The 25965-nt window shown below is 30.0% G+C and overlaps 1 protein-coding gene across 1 annotated transcript; it reads left to right on the forward strand.

The window, feature by feature from the left end:
- LOC129972878 (cytochrome P450 2J4-like) lies at positions 1-25965 on the forward strand. Its single transcript, XM_056087182.1, has 8 exons — positions 1-314; positions 4185-4309; positions 6847-6956; positions 13707-14008; positions 17086-17204; positions 17978-18233; positions 21185-21372; positions 25624-25965. The coding sequence occupies exons 1-8, from the start codon at positions 97-99 to the stop codon at positions 25800-25802; spliced, it is 1497 nt and encodes a 498-aa protein (XP_055943157.1). The 5' UTR covers positions 1-96; the 3' UTR covers positions 25803-25965.

A 25965-nucleotide genomic window follows, 5' to 3' on the forward strand; every position in this document is an offset into this window, starting at 1 on the left:
TTTTTTCGTTTGCAGGAAAAAGACGGCACATCAATTTACATTTCTCACTTTTAATCCAAGCTTTATTGAGTAAACTTCGATTTCATTTAGATAATCATGCAGCTAGACAATATCCTTAATGTTCGGTATGAAATTTGGATCGCCTTTGGCGTAACAGTATTGGTAGCTATAATTAGTTCTTTATTAAAAAAATCACGACGCAATTTCCCTCCTGGACCATGGGGACTACCCGTTGTTGGCTACATACCTTTCTTGTCCAAAGATGTCCATTTGAAATTTATAGAACTCGCCAAAAAATACGGAGATGTTTTCAGGTCAGTGTGTTTGTTTTTAACTATATGTATTTAAAATTCTAATTTAAGACCAATTCAATCTAAATGTGCTCAAGACGGTGATAAAGAGCATTCATTACAAAATTATTCACTATATAATTTTAAATGATAAAAATGTTTCGACTGACATTATATAATTTCATGTTTTTATGTTATTATAAAGACATTTTTTTTTCTCTGAAACTGTATCAATGGAAAAGTCAGAGTCATAAAAAGGAATTCTAAAATTTTAATATAATAGATTTTTAACATTCTGACGTTATTGAAATAAATAGTTGTAAATTTGTTTAACTATAGGGTTTCCCCTATAATTAAAAAATTAGTAAATTTAGATTTCAACATTATTAAATTTTCAAGAACTACATTCGTATTTCTGTTTTAAATTCAAAGGTAACATCTCGCATTCTTTACTATTTTGATATCATTTAGTATCATTTTATGAATTTGTAAATATAATTTAAAACCGATACCGAAATACTATAAAATAAACAAAAACGAAAAATATAAAAATAATGCTTTTTATATTTAAAAATGTCTTTATCTGCTATTTTTTTTATGTAAATTTCGGGTGATTAAAAAAATGTCGTTGCTTAAAGAATGAACTATTGATCAAATACAGTCGGATGGTGATAAGCAGATGAATGAAGTTTAAAATATTCTTAGTGTATCGTTCCGCTCTAGAAGTTTGTTTCGTTTTATTTTTAATTGTGTGTTTTTTTCGTTTTATTTTGGTACCATGAAAAAATCTGTTTACTTTGAAAAATAAAAAATAAAATCAGTTTTGAACATTGAAAATTATAATTATTTTGTTTGAAATATACTATATTTCGAAGTAATTTTTGTCCAGATATCTGATAGATATTTCACAAGCATTTGTGATATTACTCAAATAGAATAAGCTTTCTGAATGTATATACATAACATAATTATTTTCAAAAAATAAACTAATTTCATTCGAAATGGAATTTGGCATCGTTTAGGACTTATGAGAATGCATTAAATTCTTTGATTTACTAAGAATTTTTCCCTTACTGATATAAGGAAACTTACAAGAAATTTATTTAATTAAATTAATTTTTGTTCTCTGTTTTGATTATCACAGTGTTTCATTAAAACTGCCTCGTTTTAATAAATATATTTAAAAAAAATTTAATTCATAAAAAATAAATTTTTACTTGTTCTAAATATCTCACTCTTTTCAAATTTTTTCAGAGAAAGCGTTACTCTTGAAAGTTTGTTTTCTTTTATTCAGGTTGTCAGGCCGATGACAAATACAAATATAACAACTTGATATTTAAATTGTTTATTTTATCTGCTGGTCTTATCTGTTATTTATAAAAAGTAAAACTTATCGTCAGATAGTGATAGTAATATGCTTTAAAAATGCTGAATCAGCATTTAAGATATCAGCTGAAAAGATTGCTAATGATTATTTATTGCTAATGATTATTTATTTCCATATAAATTTAAATGCAGTTTTCAATATATTTAGATAAAATTAAGTAATAATTTTAAAATTAAATTGAATGTATTAAGGCATACCGAATTGCTACAAAAATGCAAAAAAAACAAAAATAAAAAAACCTTATAATAGTTTTTTTTAATAAGAATTGAATATGCTTTTATAAGAAATGAATATAAAGAATATTTTGGAGGAAGAATTCTTCTTTTATATTATTCTAATAAAATGTTAATATCTGTGCAATGACTAATGTGTTATTACTATATTAAAAAATCACTACTCAAATTTTTTTAATTTGAACTATCGAAATTGGTAATTTTCAGGTCAGACGAGATGTTTGATATTCGATTAATTCAACGTATATTAAACTTTTATATATTGCGGTTTTTACCGATGAATCGCGAGCACGAGATTCTACTGAAGTCAAACATTCATCATAAAGAAGGATGTAAAAATTAATTGGCAACAACTTTCCTTTCCTGATGATATATTAATTAATAAACATATATGCATTATAATATTTTTCAAAATAATCAATAAAATATTTTTAATTTTTCCTCGGCTGCTTTTTTTTGCTCTGTATATTGTTTGGTAAGAAAAAGAATTGATATTTAATTATAAATGATATAACCAAAGACATGGATTATTTTTTAAAAAATAAAGGAGATCGGAGCTTTTAATTTGATTTAAGCATGATAACATTTTAAAAATGAATCACTTATTTTATTTTTTAAATGTATTCTTATTTATATAGCAACGATAGCATGTGTGAAACAAAACTTATTTAATAAATTCGAAACACGCATGAATATAACTGAATTAACTTAAACAATGGAAATTATTGCAGTGAAATCGTGAAATACACTTACAATTATTTTTTAAAAAATTATTAAAATTTAAAAAATAATCGAAAAAAAATTGGCATCACTGAAGGGTTGAGTTTTAGAATTTTAAAGTGATGAAGCAATAGTTTTTGACAATATATGCCCCGATGTTAATGAGAGAAACATTAAAATCTGGGCTAATTTTAATAAAAGAAATCCGATAAAATTTTGAAAATCCTTTTATAATGAATACCTATTAGCCAAAAAAAGTAATTAAGTGCCAAATATGGTAAGCCTACAGAATGTTTTGAGCCTTATTACACATGAATTTATTTATTATACACAAGTTAGCTGCTGAACCCTGATTAGAGTGCATATCTTGTATGTATTAAACCATGTTTGTCTTAAATAAAACTGAGTTCTTGAATTAATAATATAACTAATTAAAAAAGTCACTGAAAACTTTTTCTCGTATTTATTTTTTAAAGAAAATAACACATTTCATATGATTTATTCATTTGATATAGACACTCGCTGGAAATTACAATTTTCTAAATCTAATTCGCAGTAAAATTAACTTAATTTTGTTTTAGTAAAAATAAATTTTATTTTTATTTTGAACGAAATAAATTCTTAAAAAATGTGGCTGAAATATCTTTTAAAGAAAATTCATTAAAAATAGAAACTTAAACACGCACATTTATTTTTATTATAAATATAACTTAATTTTAAAATTAAAACATTAACATCATTAAAAAGTTAATTTTTGGAATTTTAATTTTATGCAAAAATTATTTTTGTGCGACATTTCAAAAATTAATGCGAAAAAATGCCAAACTTTCGCTTAATTGTTAATTAATAAAATTCTAAAAACAAAAAAAAAATCCCTTTGACTTCCACATTCCCGATCTCCAAGGTATACACGTGCAAAATATGGTAGCTGTAGGTCATACAGTCTGGCCTGTAGAGCGCCAACACACACACACACGCACGCAGCCACTCACACATTTCCTTTACTATAAGTATAGATATAGATATTGATGTCAAATCACGCTTTTTTGTAATTGGTAGATGGTAATTATCTATATGCTTTATAATGCTAAAAATTATTATTTATCTTATGGAATTTCGTAAATATATTAGCAGCTGGCGATAATCTTTCAATATAAAAAAAATAATGATTTATCCCTTCCTCGCTGATAATATTTGCAATGTCTAAGCGCAAATTTTAAATGTTTTTATGCCTGCCTAAGGATTAATACGCATACCTAATATTCACATGATGATAAATGTCAGGGAATTTCATATTAAGTTCACAATATTTGGACGCAATAAGGCTTATGTAAAGAAAGTTGAGATAGGATCCTGCGCTTGCGCATTAACAATTAATTTCTAACTCGAACCAAAAAGCATTCAGACTGGATTTCTTAATATTGCAGTTATTGCATAAATGGATATTCAAATTATACATGGGTATAAATACGAGGCTGGTGTATTTATATTTAAAGACAACTTAAATTTTTCTTTTGCGATGGTGAATGTTTGATTCAACAACTATTTTTACAGCCTTCGCTTAGGATCTGAGACGGTTGTGGTTTTAAACGATACAGTATCCATTCGAGAAGCATTTTCCAAGCAAGAATTTCTTGGCAGACCTCCAAACAGTTGCTTTTCTGTGTTTGATGTGAAAAGTGAGTACTTGACAATTTAATGTTCATTCTAAAGGACCTTTTTTATCAACATTTTTGATATTTTTATTTAGTATTTACATATCTTTTGATTCTATCAATTTGAATTTTAAATTAGTGACCCTTTTCGTTCATTACATTTGCATATAAAAATGCATTGTAGAACATGTTTTTGATTTTGAATTTTTTCGAGGATATGCATAATTTGCTCCTAAATATTTATTTAGGCACATTTGTGGATTCAATATTTTCTTGATGACGATTTTATTTTTATCATGGATCATTATTCTTGATTCCATTATTATTCTAAATAATTTTTTTTAAATAATATAAACTAAACCTTACCCTAAGCGATTTATATTATTTTGTTTTTCAAATACAGTTGTATGAATATGTGCTGGCTTTCAAAATGTAGTAAGGGCAAATCAGTTATAATGTAGCATAGTATAGTGTCTGTATATATATATATATATATATATATATATATATATATATATATATATATATATATATATATAACCAATCTTAAGTAAGAAAAAGTTTGAAAACGAAACTAAAATGAAAACGAAACAAAAACAGTTTCGAAATCGCAACTAAAATTTATAACCTATTTAAACTAAAACCAAAAAAGAACTTCATAGTATTTAGAGAGCGCAAATGCAGCTACTTCTAAAACACAGATGAATTGATACAAAAGTATTAGAATCAAGTTAATAGGAAAAACAAAAAATCAAATAAAAATTAAACCAAAAAAATTATAAAAAATATAAAAAAAAGAATCCGGCCTGAAGACTTTTTCAAGGGTCACCCTCAGGCAGGGATTCAAAGAAAGGGATTTTTTCTGTGAGGAAATACAGACATTGTCTAATAATGATTCCTCGTGACCCGAAAATCCCCTGAAATTATGCTCAAGAGATATACCATTTTAACAGAAAGGAAATATAAAACAACAAATTAGAGGAAATTAACCACAACAAAGTAAAAATACAATAACAAAAATAACAATAAAAACAAAAAATAGCACTAAAATTAAAAATTAAAAACGAAAAGGCCAGTACATACCATCAACAGTCAAGGAAACTTTAAACTATCGATTGTGATTCCCTGTGGTATGTACTGGCCTTTTCGTTTCGTTCGCCGGATTCTTTTTTTTATATTTTTTATAATTTTTTTGGTTTAATTTTTATTTGATTTTTTGTTTTTCCTATTAACTTGATTCTAATACTTTTATATATATATATATATATATATATATATATATATATATATATATATATATATATATATATATATATATATATATATATATATATATATATATATATATATATATATATATAATAGTATTTGTTATAATGTAGCATTGAAATTACTTGTCCCATAATTCGTATTTAGTACCATTTATTTTAGAATATTTCCTTCTTAAACGTCATGTCCTTATAATTTCAAGATTTAAGTAGGTTTAAAATTCTTAACTAAAATTTTCAACCTAAAAAGAGTTCATTTTCAATCCACAAATATTAGCTTAATACAGTTATAAACAGCACCATTATTAATGTAGTTTTTTAAATTAATTTCTTTCCTTTTATTATAAGCATTTCTATATCACTTGGGGTTCACGTGAGAGTCTCACCCCCCCCCCCAAAAAAAGCTACAATTGTGTTCTATCCTGCAGTTTCATCTCTATAAATGATTTGATTTTGGGCAGTGTAATTTCAGGACTACGAAGAGTAAATAGGGGTGGAGATAGAATCCTTCGATCAAAAATTAAAAGAATACATATTTGAATTACTCAAATATGTAGTGTTTGCCTTCTGATTTACTTTATAAAAGTGATATTGATTATAAATATGGATTCGAACATAAATCAAATGAAAATTATAGAAATATTTCATTTCCTATATATAAATAAAATATGAATATTTTTTTAAAATGTATATTGAATTTTCTGATTTAATGATAAACTTTATTACAAACTTGACCGATTCCAGTCAATGTAATAAGTAAATTAATTATTCCTTGCTATAAATTTTATTTAAATAAAGTAAATCAAACATTTTTTAAAACCTTTCTTTACTGCAGTACTAAAGAAGTTAATTGAAAATACTGTCTACATTTTATTCTTTAAATAATAGTTTATTGGTATAAATATTATGCAATTTAGAAATCAGTTTTTTCCCCTCTAATTCATGAAGTTAAAGGAAAAAATTTTGAACAATTGACATCAATATTGCATAAGCATATAAATTTCAAGATTTTATAGCACAGTAGAAAGTTATAATAAAATCACTTATCAAATACTGTCTTTATAATCGTCTATTTTTCATAAAATAAATTAAAAGTATCGTTTGTAAAGTTAAAAATAAACGAGCACAAAAAAAAAAAGAATTAAAAATCAAGCAATAAAATGTATTGCTATGCTATAAGTTAAATAAAGATGTATTAAAAATAACCAAATATCAAGTGACATAAGTATGTATTGCTACACAGTATATAGCTATCTTATGAGAAAGAAAAATATTTATTGTTTATATTTTCAGGTCCCTTTTTTCTTAACGATATGCACATGTGGCAAGAACAGAGGCGGTTTGTTATACAATCTTTGAAAGACCTTGGCTTAGGAAAAACTAAAATCGAAGAAGAAATGCAGGTATTATCTTTATTTATCTCAAGGCAAACAAATGTGGCTGTCAGAGCTTATTCCAAAAGGAATTTCGATAGATAAACAAATTTAACATTGAATATATTAGCTAGGCTTTTATTTTGGTTTTTAACTAAAAAAAACATTGGGTTTGAGTTTGTTTGTGTTTCATAGCACAAAAGCCAGCTTTGGTTAAACTGCACCACATTCATGGAATTAAAATTTTTGTATCCATTTATAATAAAATCGAAACATAGAATGTCTAGAAAATTCAAATGTATAAAAAGTGCAAAAATGTCAGCCATGAAAAAGCACAACAATGATGTAAGGTATGGTACAATAATAAAAGGCGAGGTTAGTTTTATATATGATTATAAAAACCAATATTTAAAAAAAAATAAAAAGGTTAACATGCGAAGTTTTGGAAAGCAACTCACTTAAATCATGGTGAGATTCCTGGAAAAATGTGAGACGCTGTAAAGAAAATCGTGAATATTGTTTAAGAATGGAAAGCAACTCACCGAAATTATGGTGAGATTCCAGAAAAAAATGTGAGACGCTATAAAGGAAATCGTGGATATTCTTTAAGAATAGAAAGCAACTCACCTAAATCATAGTGAGATTCCTGAAAAAAAGGTGAGACGCTGTAAAGAAAATCGTGGATATTCTTTAAGAATGGAAAGCAACTCACCTAAATCATGGTGAGATTCAAAAAAAGGTGAGACGCTGTAAAGAAAATCGTGGATATTCTTTAAGAATGGAAAGCAACTCACCTAAATCATGGTGAGATTCCTGAAAAAATGTGAGACGCTATAAAGGAAATCGTGGATATTCTTTAAGAATGGAATGCAACTCACCTCAATCATTGTGAGATTCCTGAAAAAAGGTGAGATGCTGTAAAGAAAATCGTGGATATTCTTTAAGAATGGAAAGCAACTCACCCAAATTATGGTAAGATTCCAGAAAAAAATGTGAGACGCTATAAAGGAAATCGTGGATATTCTTTAAGAATAGAAAGCAACTCACCTCAATCATTGTGAGATTCCTGAAAAAAAGGTGAGACGCTGTAAAGAAAATCGTGGATATTCTTTAAGAATGGAATGCAACTCACCCAAATCATGGTGAGATTCCTGAAAAAAAGGTGAGACGCTGTAAAGAAAATCGTGGATATTCTTTAAGAATGGAAAGCAACTCACCTAAATCATGGTGAGATTCCTGAAAAATGTGAGACGCTATAAAGGAAATCGTGGATATTCTTTAAGAATGGAATGCAACTCACCTCAATCATTGTGAGATTCCTGAAAAAAAGGTGAGATGCTGTAAAGAAAATCGTGGATATTCTTTAAGAATGGAAAGCAACTCACCCAAATTATGGTGAGATTCCAGAAAAAAATGTGAGACGCTATAAATGAAATCGTGGATATTCTTTAAGAATGGAAAGCAACTCACCTAAATCATGGTGAGATTCCTGAAAAAAAGGTGGGACGCTGTAAAGAAAATCGTGGATATTCTTTAAGAATGGGAAGCAACTCACCTAAATCATGGTGAGATTCCAGAAAAAAATGTGAGACGCTGTAAAGAAAATCGTGGATATTCTTTAAGAATGGAAAGCAACTCACCTAAATCATGGTGAGATTCCTGAAAAAATGTGAGACGCTATAAAGGAAATCGTGGATATTCTTTAAGAATGGAAAGCAACTCACCTCAATCATTGTGAGATTCCTGAAAAAAAGGTGAGACGCTGTAAAGAAAATCGTGGATATTCTTTAAGAATGGAATGCAACTCACCCAAATTATGGTGAGATTCCAGAAAAAAATGTGAGACGCTATAAAGGAAATCGTGGATATTCTTTAAGAATGGAAAGCAACTCACCTCAATCATTGTGAGATTCCTGAAAAAAAGGTGAGACGCTGTAAAGAAAATCGTGGATATTCTTTAAGAATGGGAAGCAACTCACCTAAATCATGGTGAGATTCCAGAAAAAAATGTGAGACGCTGTAAAGAAAATCGTGGATATTCTTTAAGAATGGAAAGCAACTCACCTAAATCATGGTGAGATTCCTGAAAAAATATGAGACGCTATAAAGGAAATCGTGGATATTCTTTAAGAATGGAAAGCAACTCACCTCAATCATTGTGAGATTCCTGAAAAAAAGGTGAGACGCTGTAAAGAAAATCGTGGATATTCTTTAAGAATGGAATGCAACTCACCCAAATTATGGTGAGATTCCAGAAAAAAATGTGAGACGCTATAAAGGAAATCGTGGATATTCTTTAAGAATGGAAAGCAACTCACCTCAATCATTGTGAGATTCCTGAAAAAAAGGTGAGACGCTGTAAAGAAAATCGTGGATATTCTTTAAGAATGGAAAGCAACTCACCCAAATTATGGTGAGATTCCAGAAAAAAATGTGAGACGCTATAAATGAAATCGTGGATATTCTTTAAGAATGGAAAGCAACTCACCTAAATCATTGTGAGATTCCTGAAAAAAAGGTGAGACGCTGTAAAGAAAATCGTGGATATTCTTTAAGAATGGAAAGCAACTCACCTAAATCATGGTGAGATTCCAGAAAAAAATGTGAGACGCTATAAATGAAATCGTGGATATTCTTTAAGAATGGAAAGCAACTCACCTAAATCATGGTGAGATTCCTGAAAAAAAGGTGAGACGCTGTAAAGAAAATCGTGGAAATTCTTTAAGACTGTGTCAAACAGACAGAAGACTGTTAGAAATTGAGCAAAGAGGTGTTGATTCTCCCAACACCCATGTTGATGGGTGATTTGGGTGTGCCCAATCCCTAACTTAGAAAACACTGAGAATGAATAAATCAATAAAAATAATTTTTTTAAAAGTTCATCTATTACTGTATTAAAAGGTTAATTTATCTAATATTTAGTATTTTGACACTGAATCATCTAATTTATAACTTATTATAACTATTATGGAATATTGCACCTATATTTTTCTCAAATTCGGGACTAGTGACTATACTCATATGGAATTGTAATTTAACAAAACGTTTATTAGTCGCTCGAATTTCACAAAATATGTTTAAAACTCATAATATTTATTTATGTTTAATATCCATAGAATTTAAAATCTATTAACATAAAAAACTCAGCATTTTTTTTAATTCAATGATTTTTTTAAAGAAATAAAATTATTTACACACTAGTATTTTTAAACTTATATTTATCTTTACTTGTATATTCAAGCAAGATAAAGAGAAGTTTCAACGTAGATATTTAAGAAACATGTCAAATTTTGTAGAAAAAAGACAAAAAAAAGGAATTTTCATTTGTTTTTTATGGTTATGAGGCTTTTATTCATCATAATTATAAATAATAACTAATATACGTTTTCAAAAGCAGTAATATTCCTGATTAAAATTTATATACAAGGCGTCCAAACTGTAAGAAGACAATCATTTTTTTTTCTAAATATTACATCTAAACATATATTTTCTATTGCAAAGTTTCTTTAAATAAGTTGGGTGATTGTATGAAAACACTTTGGCTTCTGTGAAAGCTGATGATATAAGTTTACAAAATTAAATTTCTGTTCGACCCCTATTTTGTAAAAATGTTGCTTTTATATTCATCTATACATATGAGAAGTTTCATACTCTATTTACAAAATTTGCAGATTGTTTCTAAATTTAAATGGGTTTATCACAAATTTGGAAGCAAACATTTATTTGAAAAATGTTTATTAAGTTAATATAGAAAAAAAGTCACGTGCAGATGTTTGTTTGGAAGCACATAATGAAATCATCATGGCTTGAAATAAATGTTTATCGCGCATACTTTTGTTCTATTTGACTCATCGACTGTTACAACTTCGACTTAATAAAGAAGGGGGAATATACTTGAGCAATTAAATGTTTAAGGTATTTCAAAGAAATAATATTATTCCGAAGGAAAAAAAGTAAAAATAAAATTTTAATCAGTTGAGTGAATGATATAAAATTTTTTTTAAAAAACAGTTATATATTTCGTAACAAGAAACATTTTCAAATGATGATGATCTATATTATATGTAATTATACTGAAATTGCATGTGTGTGGAAACATCGTTGGCAGAATGTAACTTTATACAGTTGCCGAAAATATTCATTTTGAAAAATTTTGTAAATTTTTCCAACGTTGATATTTTGGAACTTTGAAAGTTTTTATTCGAAAAGCTTGGTTTTGTAGATTTCAGTTAATGCATTATCCGACTATATTTTGCACATTAATGAAAGCTTATAAATACATTATCATTTTCTGATTCCTCCCCATTATTAATTTATTGCGATAGGTATATTGCTCTGGAAATGTGTAACGAAAGACCCGTTGTATAATTTTTGTCTTTCGTACTCGTCAACTATATATGAAGTATGAAAAAGCAGTCTAAATCAATAAATTTGTCTTTTAACAACTTTACATATATTGTAGATAAAACCGTGAAATGTATTGTTTGCAAACATGAATGTAAAAAGAAGTTTTATTAATTAACACTTTACACAATGAAAAATTTAATCATATATATAAAAAATTAAAAAAGTAAAAAGTATTAATTTCTTTTAAAATAAAAAAATAATATAAAATAATAAAATAAAATTTCATTTCATTTACTTTTTATTATAAGCCTCCACAGAAATATTTTCATTTAATTAATCACCTTATTTAATGAATGGAAGTATATTCCTAGGTGAAATATTTAAAGAAATAAATATTTATACCATCTTTTGAAACACCCTGTATAATAATTATATGACCGCCTTATGAAAAAACGGAGTTTTCTCTGATATATTCCTGGTCCAATGTATATTTTATTCAGGTTGTTTGGTAATATCTTTCAAAATCGAAAGTAAAACGGACAACTGCATTTCATCTGAAGATAGAATTTTTCATTCTATTCAGTATTTCAATCTTTTTTTACTAAAAACATTACCTCATTATTCGATGTACTGATAAGTCTTCAATTGTATCTTTTATAAAAGGTTTATAATCTTCAAAAGCCTAAACTGGCACGAGAAGAAATATCAATTTTCGGTGTTAATTTAAATCTAAAACGGGGAGGACAGATATTTGACACACTTGGCATAATTTCGTTCCATTGGCATCCTTGTATAAATTACTTGGGATCATTACTATCTTTAGATTCGATTCTAGAGCTTCTGAATCATAAATCTATACTTATATAAAGCTCAATGTGTGTGTGTGTGTGTGTGTGTGTGTGTGTTGGCGCTTTACAGAAAAGACCATTTGACCTACAGCTACCAAATTTGGTACGTGTATACCTTAGAGGTCGGGAATGTGCACCTGAGGTCCCTTTTTTGAATTTTTAATTAGAGTTTTAATTATTAATTAAAAACTAACTTTCCCTCCAAAATTTCTTTTCATTTTCCCCAACGCCAAATGAGTAAGGCTTCAGTTTTTTTTCCCTAACAGTAATGAGGCTAGGGTTAAAATTCTTCGGCCGATTATTTCAAACGATTCTGTTTATTTTCTTAATGTTTGGTGCATTTAAATTTGATGCATTTAAAGTTAAACATTGTTAATTAATCGATCTTTCAGATTCATTCTGAAGTACTTTTGAATTAAAATAACTCAGAATAAAGAGAATTAAATATTTCTAATCTGCATTGCGTTCCCCAACTGGAGTAGAAAAATTCACGCATTTGGGTAACTGGCATTGAAAATTCACGCATGCGCATTGTCTTCTGATTGTTGACAATATTATCAACGGATGATTCTTGATTTAAATTATTTTTAGGTTAGTTGCATGCTTTTGTAATTAAATTGTATTTATGTAAGTTATATATTTTTTTGTTTATGCTTATAGTTTTAAGTACATCGTTTTTTAAATAGTTTTTTAAACCTGTTTTCGACCGATTATTTTAAACAATTCATTTTATTTTCTTGGTGTTTGTTGCATTTAAAATTAAACATTTTTAATTAATCGATCTGCTCATGATGAATCTGAGAAAATTTTGTTGACAAATTCTTGAGATATTACATAAATTAAGAAAGATATTCTTTAGTGCCCATAAAGTTTAAACGCTCAGTGATTTTGTTATCAGTAACTCTGCTGTTTCAGTAAAAAATATTATTATATTAATTGCAGATTAATTCTTTCCACTTTAATTTAAAGCATAAATTCTACGAGAGCTAACAGAAAATTAGAGAGATACAGATTACGTTATGACTGAAGGCCTTTATAATATTATGAGTGAATTATATGACTATCAAAATTTGAAGTTTTAAAATATTTTGATGAAGAATCGATTAAAGTAAAAATTGCGTAAAATATTTAATTATTAAAATTTAAATGAACATTAAGATTGACGAACCGGCTGGTCGCCAAAGGCAGCTAGTATTTAATAAAAAAAGATGCCCTCTTTTTATTAACACGATACTTTACATCTCCATGACATTGTTTGATATTCTGAATCCTGTATAATTTCGTGGAGATATCATAATAATGTTATAAGATGATTTGTGCTAATAGAACTGGATCTCCTTCCAATTATATGGGCTTGCAGTCTTCTTGTTCACTAGCATTACTTATTTTAAAATCAGAGGGATTGTTCACCCAGAAACTTTCTTGCATATTTTCCGATTAATCGCATATTCTCCAATGTGCTTAAAGAGAAGAATATGAAATAACTACATACAAATATGAAAGATTATAATAAATTACATCTTTTTGAAAAGTTATAATGCTCAGTAACACAATTTATTAAATGCTTTTCCTACATCTCTTTAAGGACGAAATCAACCACTTCAATGAAGTTCTAAAGTCCTTCAAAGGCAAGCCGATCGATCTCATCAAGCCGTTGACTCCGAGTATGTCAAATAACATCAGTACCTTGATTTTTGGAAAGAGGTACGGATATGACGAGCCAGAAAGAATGTCTTTGGATGAAAACTTAGACGAAGTCAGCAAAATCATCGGACAAACTGCTGTACATATATTTTTTCCATGGATCAAACATATACCTTTCCTTCTGAACTGGCTTGGTTTCGAGAAAGGCTATAAACTATTTAGGGTATCTGACGACATATTCAGGTAAGTGTTCATTGGTTTTTAAATTGGACAGATGTGTATTAATTTATAGATTTTACGAGGGTCACTCACCCGGGAAAAGTTTCCAATGGTTCATAAAAAGAAACAAAACTTAAATAACCTGAAAAGATTTATTGCAAAAGACAGAACAGTATTTCATTTACTTCTCGAAATAAGAACAGCATAAAAGTTTAGAGAATGTAATGAAACAATGTTAAGGAAACTTCACGAGGTCAAATGATTTTTGTTATCTTATCTCTATTAAACGCTTTTGTTTTGAATTAATATTGTTACGAATCTGTGATGCGGCTTCCCAGCATAGTTTGTTCCATCATAAGAAAGAATGTTTTACAGTCATCTGCATTGGACGGAGTCTGGGTGTCGCGTCGGAGGTCCCGGAGCTTGGCGACTATTTGACGACTTGGCAACGAATTTGGAGACTTTGGCGCCGAAATAGATTATACCCGAAATATTGAGAACTTTCCCGATACGTCCAATAGGAACCGAGATACGCCTCGAACGTTCCTGATTGGTTGAGAGGCTTCTAGCCCCGCCTCCTGAGACCTATAAAAGGGGCAGCTGCAGCTGCCCAGGTCGTCGTGAATTGAGTGGTAGTCGTGAACCAGTGGAGTCGAAGAGTAGTCGGAATCGACGGTGAAGAAATGGTCTTCCAGGGATAAGCGGAGCAGCGACGGAGTCAAGCTAGTGCTGAACTAAGCTGTGCGTTACTGTCTGCAGTAGATTCTTGTTGTAGGCTGCTGTGTATGCTGTTGCATGCTGCACGTCTCGGCTGAAGATAATCGTCTTCTGTGCTGTATATAGTTGTCGTCTTTGGCTGTCCTGTGTGTCTTCGTGTAAATAAACGTCGTTGTTTCTTTCTCTAGTGCCGCCTGCTGGTTGAGCGTTCTCCACACCATATCCCTTCCACTATCCAAACGAACCCCCGGGAAATTTCGTAACAATATATTTAATATTGTATTTGCTAGTTGAATGGAAACTTGTTCGCCGAGAATAATAGCTATATTAAATTTAAATTAAATCTCTTGATGATCACAATTCTTTTAACAAATTATTTTTAAGTGTTTATTATAATAAACATCACCATCAGCGGCGAACAATGCATACTACATTACTACAATCTTATTTAGCATGAAAACTACATAAATAGTAAACCAGATCCTTCTTGCTTAATTTTCAATAATTGCAGAAAACAACTTTATTAAATGATTTATGAAATAATGAAAAAATTTGAATTTCACTGTAACAACAAAAATCATGTAGGAAAAATGTGTTTAAAAATTACCAAAACTCAGAAGAAAAAAATTATGCGAAAATTAAATATGTATCAATAAATAGATCATTTTTAAAATTTTAAAATGATTTAAAAGTTATACTTGCGCGTTCATGTGCTAAAATCTTACCAAATATTTCATTAATTAAAATTCAATATGAAAATACAGTTTGGATTAAGATGATTCTTACTATGATTAAAGAAGTTTCTAGACATTTTTCTATCATCTACTATATAACAAAGCAGGTTTAGTGAGTTTCATAACAATTCCTGGATTGTTACGTAAACAATATATTATATATTTAAAAGGCACCTAACTTCTTATTAATTTCTGACATACGAAATATATAGTCAGAAAATAGTGTAATCGTAAAAAATTTCGAACTCGAAGTTTTGACAAATATTTTCTATAGAACTCCTCACCTCCAAATCCGAAACAGGCACATTGTTGGAATTGTATCTGCATATAAATATGAGAATTCAATAACGCGTTGAATTAAACTGATGAAATTTGGTATATTGTCTGCACTCCAAATTTGTAAATTTTCATATTTTGAATGAAATATCAGAAAATTAAGCTTTTCGGCTACCCAAATATATAAAAAAAAGATTGATAACTATGAAATGAAAAGAGCTAGATAAATAAAATTTGGCACATATATTTAACATCTAAAATATTAAATATGAATAGATATCAAATTCGGAAGAAGAAATGAAGGGTTTATCCATCTGTCGGTCAGTACTTCAATATGCACGTAAATGCGATAACACAGAAAACAAATTTGAAATTGCAATGTTGTTGTACAATTGTAGTTCTTTGTCAAAGAAGGCCTCAAAAACATGTTTCCGTTTTTCTGGTGCTTTTGAATTAACGACACCCAAGCGATTAATTACCCTTCTCCCCCCCCCCTAAAAAAACATACCTACGATCGTCCTCCAACGAGTTCTTTCTCAAATATTTTATGTCAATGCATACATACGATTAATAAAATATTGTTGTTTCTTATGGCACGTGCTATGGACACGCCCGCTGTTACGAAGACAGCGACTTTAAGCCGGTGAGGGAGCGTCTCTCGTTTGTACAGTAGCGCCATCTAGGGACAAGAGAACGACTTAGCTACACACACGTCACAAAACTTTTTACGGGGTGGACTTCATTCACGCATTCACAGCTCGTAATTCAGACCTGAATCAGAGAACGGTTAAACCTGATCCAGTACCCCCAGTGGCATTACTCTTGACATGGAGGACTCGATCTCGATGATAGCTTATCGGGGCATCCGTCCTTGGAATAGGACTATCCCCTTAAATGACAAAACTGGTGAAAAACTTGACTTTTAATATATTGCCATGATTACTGTGATGGGTCTTGACTCTGCGGTGGAAGGAGAGTAACTGCCTTGGATCTTCAAACGAATTTTGGTCTTTGCAGGTGAGGGAGAGTGGGTGAGCTGTCTCGGCCAATAGGAAAGCAGGTTGTCAGGGGAGTAGGAGAGGGTGATGCAGTGGGTTTTCGGAGCTCGGTGACCATGACAGATTTATACGCGCATCAGCCACCAAGCAAGCGGGGTATCCTCGACCGGCGGGGTTCGAACTCGCAACCGAAGGGGTGAGTATCCAAAGCTCTACCAACCAGCCTATCCCGGCCTTCCTTTATTACATACCTTTGTGGAGAATATATGAGAAAGCCCCAGGGAAGCCAGTCCCGTTATTATTCCCCCCCCCATCTTTATTTTTCTCGTGAGTTTATATTTAGGTTTTGGTAATAATAGAATCTACTTTTTTTCAGAAAAAAAGTAAACGAGCATAAGAAAACACTGGATAAAAAGAATATTCGGGATTTTATTGATAGTTATCTTGTTGAAATGGAAGTCAGACAAAAGAAAGATACCAAGACAACATTTAATGGTAAGATTTTTTTAAAAATATTTTATCTGATAATGCCTATGGCATCTAAAATTTTCTATCAAATTTTTATATGATTTTTGAATTGAGAAAGTAAATAGTAAATTTTAACTTTTCAAATATTTTGCAAAGAAGAAAAGTTCTAGAAGCAAATTGTTTTATGAATTTTATTTTTTAAATAACCATCAAAACGTTTTTCTTATATAGTAAGGGTTTTGCTTATTTATATAAGCTTACTCAACTAGAAGGAAAGTTCGAAAACCAAAAATTAAGCAAAATTTTCATTCGGGCAGTGAATCGCAAAATATCGTTAACCCTGTGAACTTGTAATAATATTGTGAGATTGATGGTCAATTGGTTTCAAGGAAATCATGTTGTTTCCAGTTTCATCTTATTGCTCCAATGTAAATTTGGTTTATGGCAGAAATAATTTATGACAGATAACAGAATTTGCGACAGAACTAGCAAAAACATCTATTCATGGAATATGTAGAGTAAGCCATATCACTGAATGACTGGATCACTGAAAAACTGAATCACCGGACCGCCGCTACGGCATTCACCGGCCACGGGACCACACTTCCCTAAGGAAGTACGTCCCGCCATAGATGGGAGAAGTCAGACCCCCACCTTTTCGTGTACCCTCCAGGGTGGCGAGAACCAACCACCAACTGACAAGTGCCTTAATATTAAATGGATTAATTAAAGAATCTACAAAAGCTATTTTTTTATTATTATTTAAGCCTTAATACATAAGATCTTTAAATTTCTTTTAGATGAAGTATTGTTGGGATGCGTGTCAGATATTTTTGGCGCTGGCAGCGAAACTGTGCGCACTTCAATCGGATGGTTAATGTATGCAATGGCTGCGTACCCGGATGTACAGAAAAAAGTACAGAAAGAGTTACTTGAAGTCGTAGGACCGGAAAGAAGTCCGGAATACCAGGATCATAAGTCGCTGCCATTTTCTTATGCTGTTATGCTAGAAGTCATTCGATGGAAAACTATCGTACCTCTGAACCTCCTCAGATAGTAAGATCCGTATTTTGTTTTACTTTTTGGCTGTGATTTTAACATCGAATTAATTATTAAGAAGTTGTTCATATATATCATCATTTATAATGTTAAAAGTTACATATCAAAAATTTTATTTGCTTGGATTAACTTCATGCTTCAAAAAACGCCAAAAAGCAAGATAACACTGCGACTTGGCATCTGTTGGCGATATCACTGATACCAACTAACGGATTTCAACGAAATTTAATTTTTTAACAAATGACATTTTGCATCGTGAGTGACGATAAGCAGGGAATTCATGTCACTAGCAGGAAAAATAAAAATGTGTTATTGCAATCTAATCATAGCTATAGAAATGTGATATGAAAAAAATTTAATAGCACACTTTTATTATTGTACAAAAAAGTAAAAATATTTCATTTTATATCCTAATTTTCAGTTTAATTTATAATGTGTTCTTATCTTTTATTGTATTATGGACATCTCATACTATCTTTTTAAAACTAACTATCAGATGGCGCCACGGGCCATGCCATAATTAAATCATATTATTCGATTAATTAATAATAAATAATTTTGAAAATATTAAAATAGAGCAACTTTATCAAAAATATATCAGTTTACACATTTCATTCATTCTAGTGTGTCAGGAAATAAAGAAAAAGTCGTTTGAAAAATTTCATTTTTCAAAACATGAGGCTAATGGTATTAGATAAACATTTATAGCCAAATTTATTTGCAATAAAAATAGAATAAGAAAACGCAGAACTTTTTTTTGCTAGGGAATTGCTAATTCACTGTCCGTAGAACACCGACAGATAAAACAAAATTTGAATACTGATCTACCATTTTCTCTAAAATTGGAATTGGAAAGATAATTACATGAAAAATTCTCTAATTCTTGTGCAATTGGAAAGATAATTACATGAAAAATTCTCTAATTCTTGTTCGCATGAAAACACATTCTTACAGCTCCCTAACACACACAGGCATGTCTACCCTATAAAAGCCCTCTAAGAAGAAATATGCGTACTTTACCTGTTTCATCCATAGTGGCCCTTTATAAATGGAACATAATTATATAAAAAAAATTACATTCATTGACTTCAAGCATTTAATTGTGAAAAAAAATCAAAGAAGAAATATTAGATTCCATATATTTTCCCAAGTTTATTAATATGTGATACCTGTACGTGAGTTTATTTGATCGTGGTTTATGGCGCAAGACAATCATTTGTCCATTTTGTACCTCAAAGTCGTATTTATTTTGTACCAAAGACAATTGAAGATTTGAAGTTATTCAAAAATTCCTTGACGAATGTATAAATTTGATTATATTTTTATTTAAAATTGCTTTATATCCTTAATTTTTGATTTTTTTTCATTCTCAATTACTCGCATAGTTTATTTCTAATCTTCTTGAGAATAAACATAATTTAAATATCATTTGTATAATATAAGATTTGGCGATTCGATGATGAAAAATTATTGAGCCGAGACATTCTTTTAAAAAATCCCTATAATTCCCTTATCGAAATCGACTCGTGTAAAGAAATCCCTATCACAATCTCACAGTATATAATCACAGGGATAAATCCTTCATTATTTTTTTTTTCATTTCTCTTTTGTTTCGTTCTGTGTTGATGTGCTCGCCACTTCTGCTTGCGCCGGCGTCCTGGCATAGGGGTAGCGCGTCTTCCCCGAGATCTGGGCGTCCCGGGTTCGAGTCCCGGTTTGGGCATGGTTGTTCTTCTGTTGTTCTATCTGTGAGATGTGTGAATGTGCCCTCCTGTAAAAAGGGGTTGTGCAAGCGAATGAATGAAGCGTGAGTGGCAAAGTCGTACTCTTGGCCCTAGTTGGCGCTGCTATAAAAAATAAGAGACGTCCCCCTCAGGCTTAAATCGCTGTCTTCGTAACAGCGGGCTTGTCAGTGGCAAGTGCCATAAGAAACAAACAAACAACTTCTGCTTGTAAATAAATCATGCCTCACGGGATGGAATAAAACGAAGTTAAAAATTCAAAGTCTCTTCTCTGTCTTCGGCCACGATTCTTTTTAAAAAATGATTACATATATATATATATATAATGGAAATTCGTCTTGGCAAATCATCACGTTTCAGACTTCCTTGAGTCCGGAAAAAAAATTCAGAAATATATTTGTCTGTCAGTCTGTCTGAACACGATCGCTCGAAGACATTTTAAACTGAATAGATGAAATTGGATATATGATCTTAACAATGAGTTTGTAAATTTCAGTCAATTTTTCAACAAAAATCCTGTTTAGGAAACCTGAATTAGCTGACTGGCTGTCCGAATACAAATGAACATGAGAACTATTAAACAGAAACAGATGAATAAAATGTAGTATATAGATTTAGCATCTAAATAACGGATTTTGTGCCAAATCCATTAAAGAGCTGTCTGACTGTCGTTGGTCTGTTTATTCGCATGATTGTAAATGACCGTATTAACTCGCCAACTCAAAAACGCAACGATTTAGGTAAATTCAATTTAGCTTATTTCTATTATTATATCCTACTAAATTATTAATAAAATTATAGCTCTGTGCTGAATTTTGCTCTGCCAGAAAAAAAAGGCGTTGTGGTGAAAGCTTATAAGCCAGTTAACAGCTACGCTACCCGAGCAATTGCTTTTGTATCGTGGTCATGTTACTGGGCTGCAAACCACAAGGTCCCAGGTTCTATCCTCATTCATCCCAATGTCCAAAACGGATGTTCGATTTTCTTTACTATGATAAGAAGCATAGGACTTACCATATGCAGGACTCTTCAAAATATGCATTTGTGTTGTAATTGGCGTTGGGCGAGGGCTACAACTTTAAGTAGAGGTGAGAAGGGCATAACATCGTTATTTAGAGAATATGTGAGAAAGAGTCGGTGAGACGTTACTGCTGATTTTATAATGGATTTCCTAAAATTCCATAAAAATCCCCTTTTTTTTTGCAGCACTTTAGCAGACACAACTGTTTCTGGATATGATATACCAGCAGGCACCATAGTGATGGCCAACTTTTGGGCAGTGCATCACGACCCCAGAAACTGGAAAGATCCAGAGAGCTTTAAACCAGAAAGGTTCCTCTCATCTGATGGTAAAAGTGTGGTGAAGTCACCTCACTACATGCCTTTTTCAGTTGGTAAGTCATTCTAATGTTGTCACATTCATTATACTGCCTGTGCATCTTGCTTAGGAATTAAATCTGCTATATATCAGTCATTATAAATGCGGGTTGTTCTATTTCAAATAGGGAAAAAAGAGCGAAAAAGGGATAAGACCTATTTTTATAGGAACTAGCCGAGTTTGGCGACTAGTTTGTTCGCTCAGTTAATTGACTTTTTAGGTTGTTAAGTTATTAACATGGAATGCAGTTTTTAAAAATCATTTTGTTATTTGATATGAATAAAAAATACGAATGTTATTTAATTAATTTATAGCATGGTTTAAAAGTATATGCATTATGAAATAAAGCGGAACTGAAAATCCTACTACGGAGTTACAAGAAAGTGACTGAATGTTTTGATGAACGAGTTTGAATTTCATTACAATGTTTAAAAACATTGTTACATTGCGTATCCAACTTAATTAAAAATATTATTAAAGCTAAGAGACAAAATTTTATGGAAATAGTTTTGATATCATTAAAAGAATAATTTACTGAGTCCTAAAATAATACAAAGCCCATTTTTGTAAGATAACTTTTTTGAAAATACAAACATTAATTGCCATAGACAAATCATAACGATTGCCCGCCCGGTGTCAGTTAAACCTATTTGTATGCCCAATTAAACTTTTTGTTTAATGTCTATATTTGATTTATTTATACCTTTTTTTCTTATAACTCACTAGATTCTTCAGCAACACGACAAACTCGGAACAACTTTGATATACAGCCATTTTCACCAAAAAAATAGTTTATCGCCAAATTTTAGTGAACTGTCGAATGTGGCGCGAACGGCAGGAATAGCGTAACAGTAGCAAAAGCGCCACCGAAAAACTGCCAACCACGCAAGGCGCCAAATGACTGTATATCAAAGCTTAACCGATAAGCTCTCTCTACAAATTTCTATTAACATTTTGAAGTTCCATTAATTAGATAAGTGAAGCCTTAAATTAAATGCAGCTTTAGAAACGTTCAGTGAAACAGTCTGAAATGTAATTTATTTATATTTGACTAATGCCATTCGACAATCTATACTTATAATAAAGCTCAATGTGTGTGTGTGTGTGTGTGTGTGTGTGTTGGCGCTCTACAGGCCAGACCATTCAACCTACAGCTACCAAATTTGACACGTGTATACCTTGGAGGCCGGGAATGTGCACCTGGGGGTTATTTTTTCGAATTTTTAATTAGAATTTTATTTATTTAAAAATTAAGCTAAATTTTGGCGTGTTTCTGTTACAACTTCCAAAAATATTATCGCACAAAAAAAAGATTTTTACATGAAGTTAAAGATCAAAAATTCATCTTTTAAATGATACCAATGTTTTAATCTTAAAATTAAATTTCTATTTTTAATGAATTTTTAAATAAATATTTTAACTATATTTTTCAACAATTTTTTTCGTACAAAATAAAAATAAAATTTAAGCTGCACGAGCACGTTTCGCATTCATGGGAAAAAATTAGCTTTTTTCAAAGTGTTGTCATCACATTGATTAAAGCTCCAATTAAAAATAAATTAAATCTTTTTGGAAATGAAATCTGCAAAAATATAATTTTCGGCACGTGTCTGTAGGAAATGAAACAAATATGAAATATTATTTTTTCTAAAAAATAAATTTAAGAAAAATTATTTTATGATCTTTTACACTCTCTATATTATTAATCCAATAAATCAGTTTTATTTTAAGGCAAGTTTTGTTTAATATGAACAGGATATCCATTCAAACCAGGGCCACACAGCTAATTTGTAAACCTTTAGTAAGACACATATCTGCTAAAATGGTCTAAATGGAAAATGATTATATTTTATGTAACATGATTCAATAAATGCTCTAATAAATAAAGAATTTTTGATTTTACATAAAGCTTCTGCTGTGGAAATCACGATTAACAAAATGTTCTTGAAACACTAATATTTTAAATAAAAAGAGTTAATTTCCAATCAACTAAATCAATCACTTAAACTGACTGATTTATGAAAATTTGAATATCACTATTCAATAAAAAAAGGACAATTTTAGATTTTTCATCGATCATTTCAAAGAAAATATGTCAATCAGCGCGCAGGTTTCTCAAGATGAATTGGCCTAAGATTATGAAAATGTTGAGTTATTCTAAATTTTTAACATTCAAAACTTCATAAATAAGTCTTAGTTGATAGTGGAAAATAGAAACATTCATTCATTTATTTAAAATTTGGTGTGTCCTGAATATTTCTCAGAATATGATACCTTACTGCATTAAATTTAGACTTCATAATTTTTGAAATATATTTATAGGCCGGATCAAAATATTATTATTGATTTCATTTCAATCCTTTTGAAAGCAAAACTAAAAACTGAATTTTATGCTGAATCTGAGAAATTTTTGTTGAATTATTCTTTGAGATATTACATAAATTATGAAAAATATTTTGTAGTTCACATAAGGCTTAAATACTGAGCGATTCTGTTAGCAATACTCATATTCAATAATAATAATAATAATAAATAAATAACAATAAAGATGATAAATAAAATAAAACGCTTGGTTTTATTTAAAAATATCTTTATATTAATTGAAATTTCATCATTTCCACTTTAAATTAAAGTTGAAGTTTTACCGGAAATGACAACAAATTAGCAAAATATATATAGTAAATTGAACGGAACGATCTAAACAACAGTATAAGTTTGGTATGACTATCAAAGTTTGAAGATTAAAAATGTTTTGTTTGAGAATCTATTAAGAGACCAGTTACTTAAAATATTTAATTGAAAATGGTAGCGAGCGATAATACTGGCGAACCGGCTGTTCGCCAAAGGCGGCTAGTAAATAATAAGAGCGATTTCTGTACCATATATATGATAGTGTTATATATAGAGATTGACTAAAGCAGATATGGATTTGTTATTGTTTGGGACACGGTTCTGAATTTAGATGCATTATCAGAAAAGCATATGAATTTATTAAGATTGATTAAATTTGTTTTATACCGGAAAAATTTTAAATATAATCACTGTATGTATAATCATTGTTTTTTAATTGTTTTATTTTTTAAAATCAATTATTACAAATTTATAGTTAGATAAATTGATACCAGTGATTGTCAAAACTTATAAATAGATTTTTAATGAATTCTTATATTACGCAATTTATATTTTAGGCATTTAATCCACGTATTAAAATACATAAATTTTACTTTCGTTTATATGAAGAGAAAGAGGTATATTTTTATCATTTAGATTGTAAAAAATAGTTATTCTTCGGCGTTTAAAGTGGGTGTCCCAAATTAATGCAAGATTTGAATTTGCCACCATTCGTGCTTTTAACTTTGACCCTATTTTTTATAAAAAAATCCATTTGACAGATGATAATTTAGGATTAGTAAAAAAGGAGCGTTACACGATAGAACAACGTGCTTTCTTTGTTGAACAATATTTCAAAAATACAGAAAATCTGGCGACCAGAGTTCGAAAATTTGAGAATTGGCCCTCCAGATCGTATGATTTACACCATTGTATTTCTTTTTATGGAGTTATTTGAAGACAAAGATCTGTACCAAGAAGCTCACAAGCACGCGTATATCGAAGGAGGAAATTCAGTGCTGCATTAACGAAATTCAGCCACATTTATGCAAAATGATCATGGAAAATTTCGACAAAAGACTATGTATGCATGTTCTAACAAAGCCATGGGGACTATTTGCCCTATGTGTTATTCCATACATAACTCTATCCTGTGCAATTTACGATTCAATAAAAATATAACAATTTAAAGAAAAAAAACAGTTTTTTAAAATTTAATTCAAGTCTTATGTTACCCCGTTGTTCTATCGTGTAACATTCCATTTTTAAAAACCCTAAACTATCAGCTGTCAAATGGTTTTTTTAAATAGAGTTGCCAATACTTACTGCACAAATGGTGGCAAATTCAAATTTTGCCTTCATTTTGGAACCCCTTTACTTTTCAAATAATAAAAACTAGTTTTTCAATAATTAATTACTTTTTCTATTAACTTATAACCTCCTACTAGTTATCTACATCCTAAATGAGATTTTCATTGTCAATAATACCATGTAAGACTATAATAGACCCTTGAGATAGCCACGTGTTATAAAGTAATTACAATGAATAAAAATCACAGATCTTTGTAATTATATGCATTACACATGTTACGCATGAAAAGTTTGAGAAAAGCATGAAAACATATTATTACTTATCTCTTTCTTGTTTCACTTTTAGGAAAACGAGCTTGCCCTGGAGAAACCATGGCTTACATGGAAGTCTTCCTCTACTTTGTTTCCATAGTTCAAAAATTCGACGTCCGATTTCCTGAAGGTTATAAGCCTACTTTTGAAGGAAACCTTACGATCACTTACAAGCCTCCATCGGCTAAGATCTGCTTTATACCCAGAAACTGAGAGTATCAGTTTTACTTATTCATTTTGTATATAATTCGCCACTCTGATTCTACACGCTGCAACATTAACTTGCTGATAATCCATGCTTTGATTCATTTGTTCTTTTTTTTTAATAAACTGATGTCACAATACTGGATTAATAAACAAAGAACGAAAATGAAAA

The sequence above is a fragment of the Argiope bruennichi genome, chromosome 6 (assembly GCF_947563725.1).
Source record: "Argiope bruennichi chromosome 6, qqArgBrue1.1, whole genome shotgun sequence".
Lineage (NCBI taxonomy): Eukaryota > Metazoa > Arthropoda > Arachnida > Araneae > Araneidae > Argiope > Argiope bruennichi.

Coding starts and splice junctions, on each gene's coding strand:
- LOC129972878 (XM_056087182.1), top strand. CDS start 97: ATGCAGCTAGACAATATCCTTAATGTTCGGTATGAAATTTGGATCGCC. Junction 4,310..6,846: donor TTCTGTGTTTGATGTGAAAA/GTGAGTACTTGA, acceptor TTATATTTTCAG/GTCCCTTTTTTCTTAACGAT. Junction 6,957..13,706: donor AAATCGAAGAAGAAATGCAG/GTATTATCTTTA, acceptor CATCTCTTTAAG/GACGAAATCAACCACTTCAA.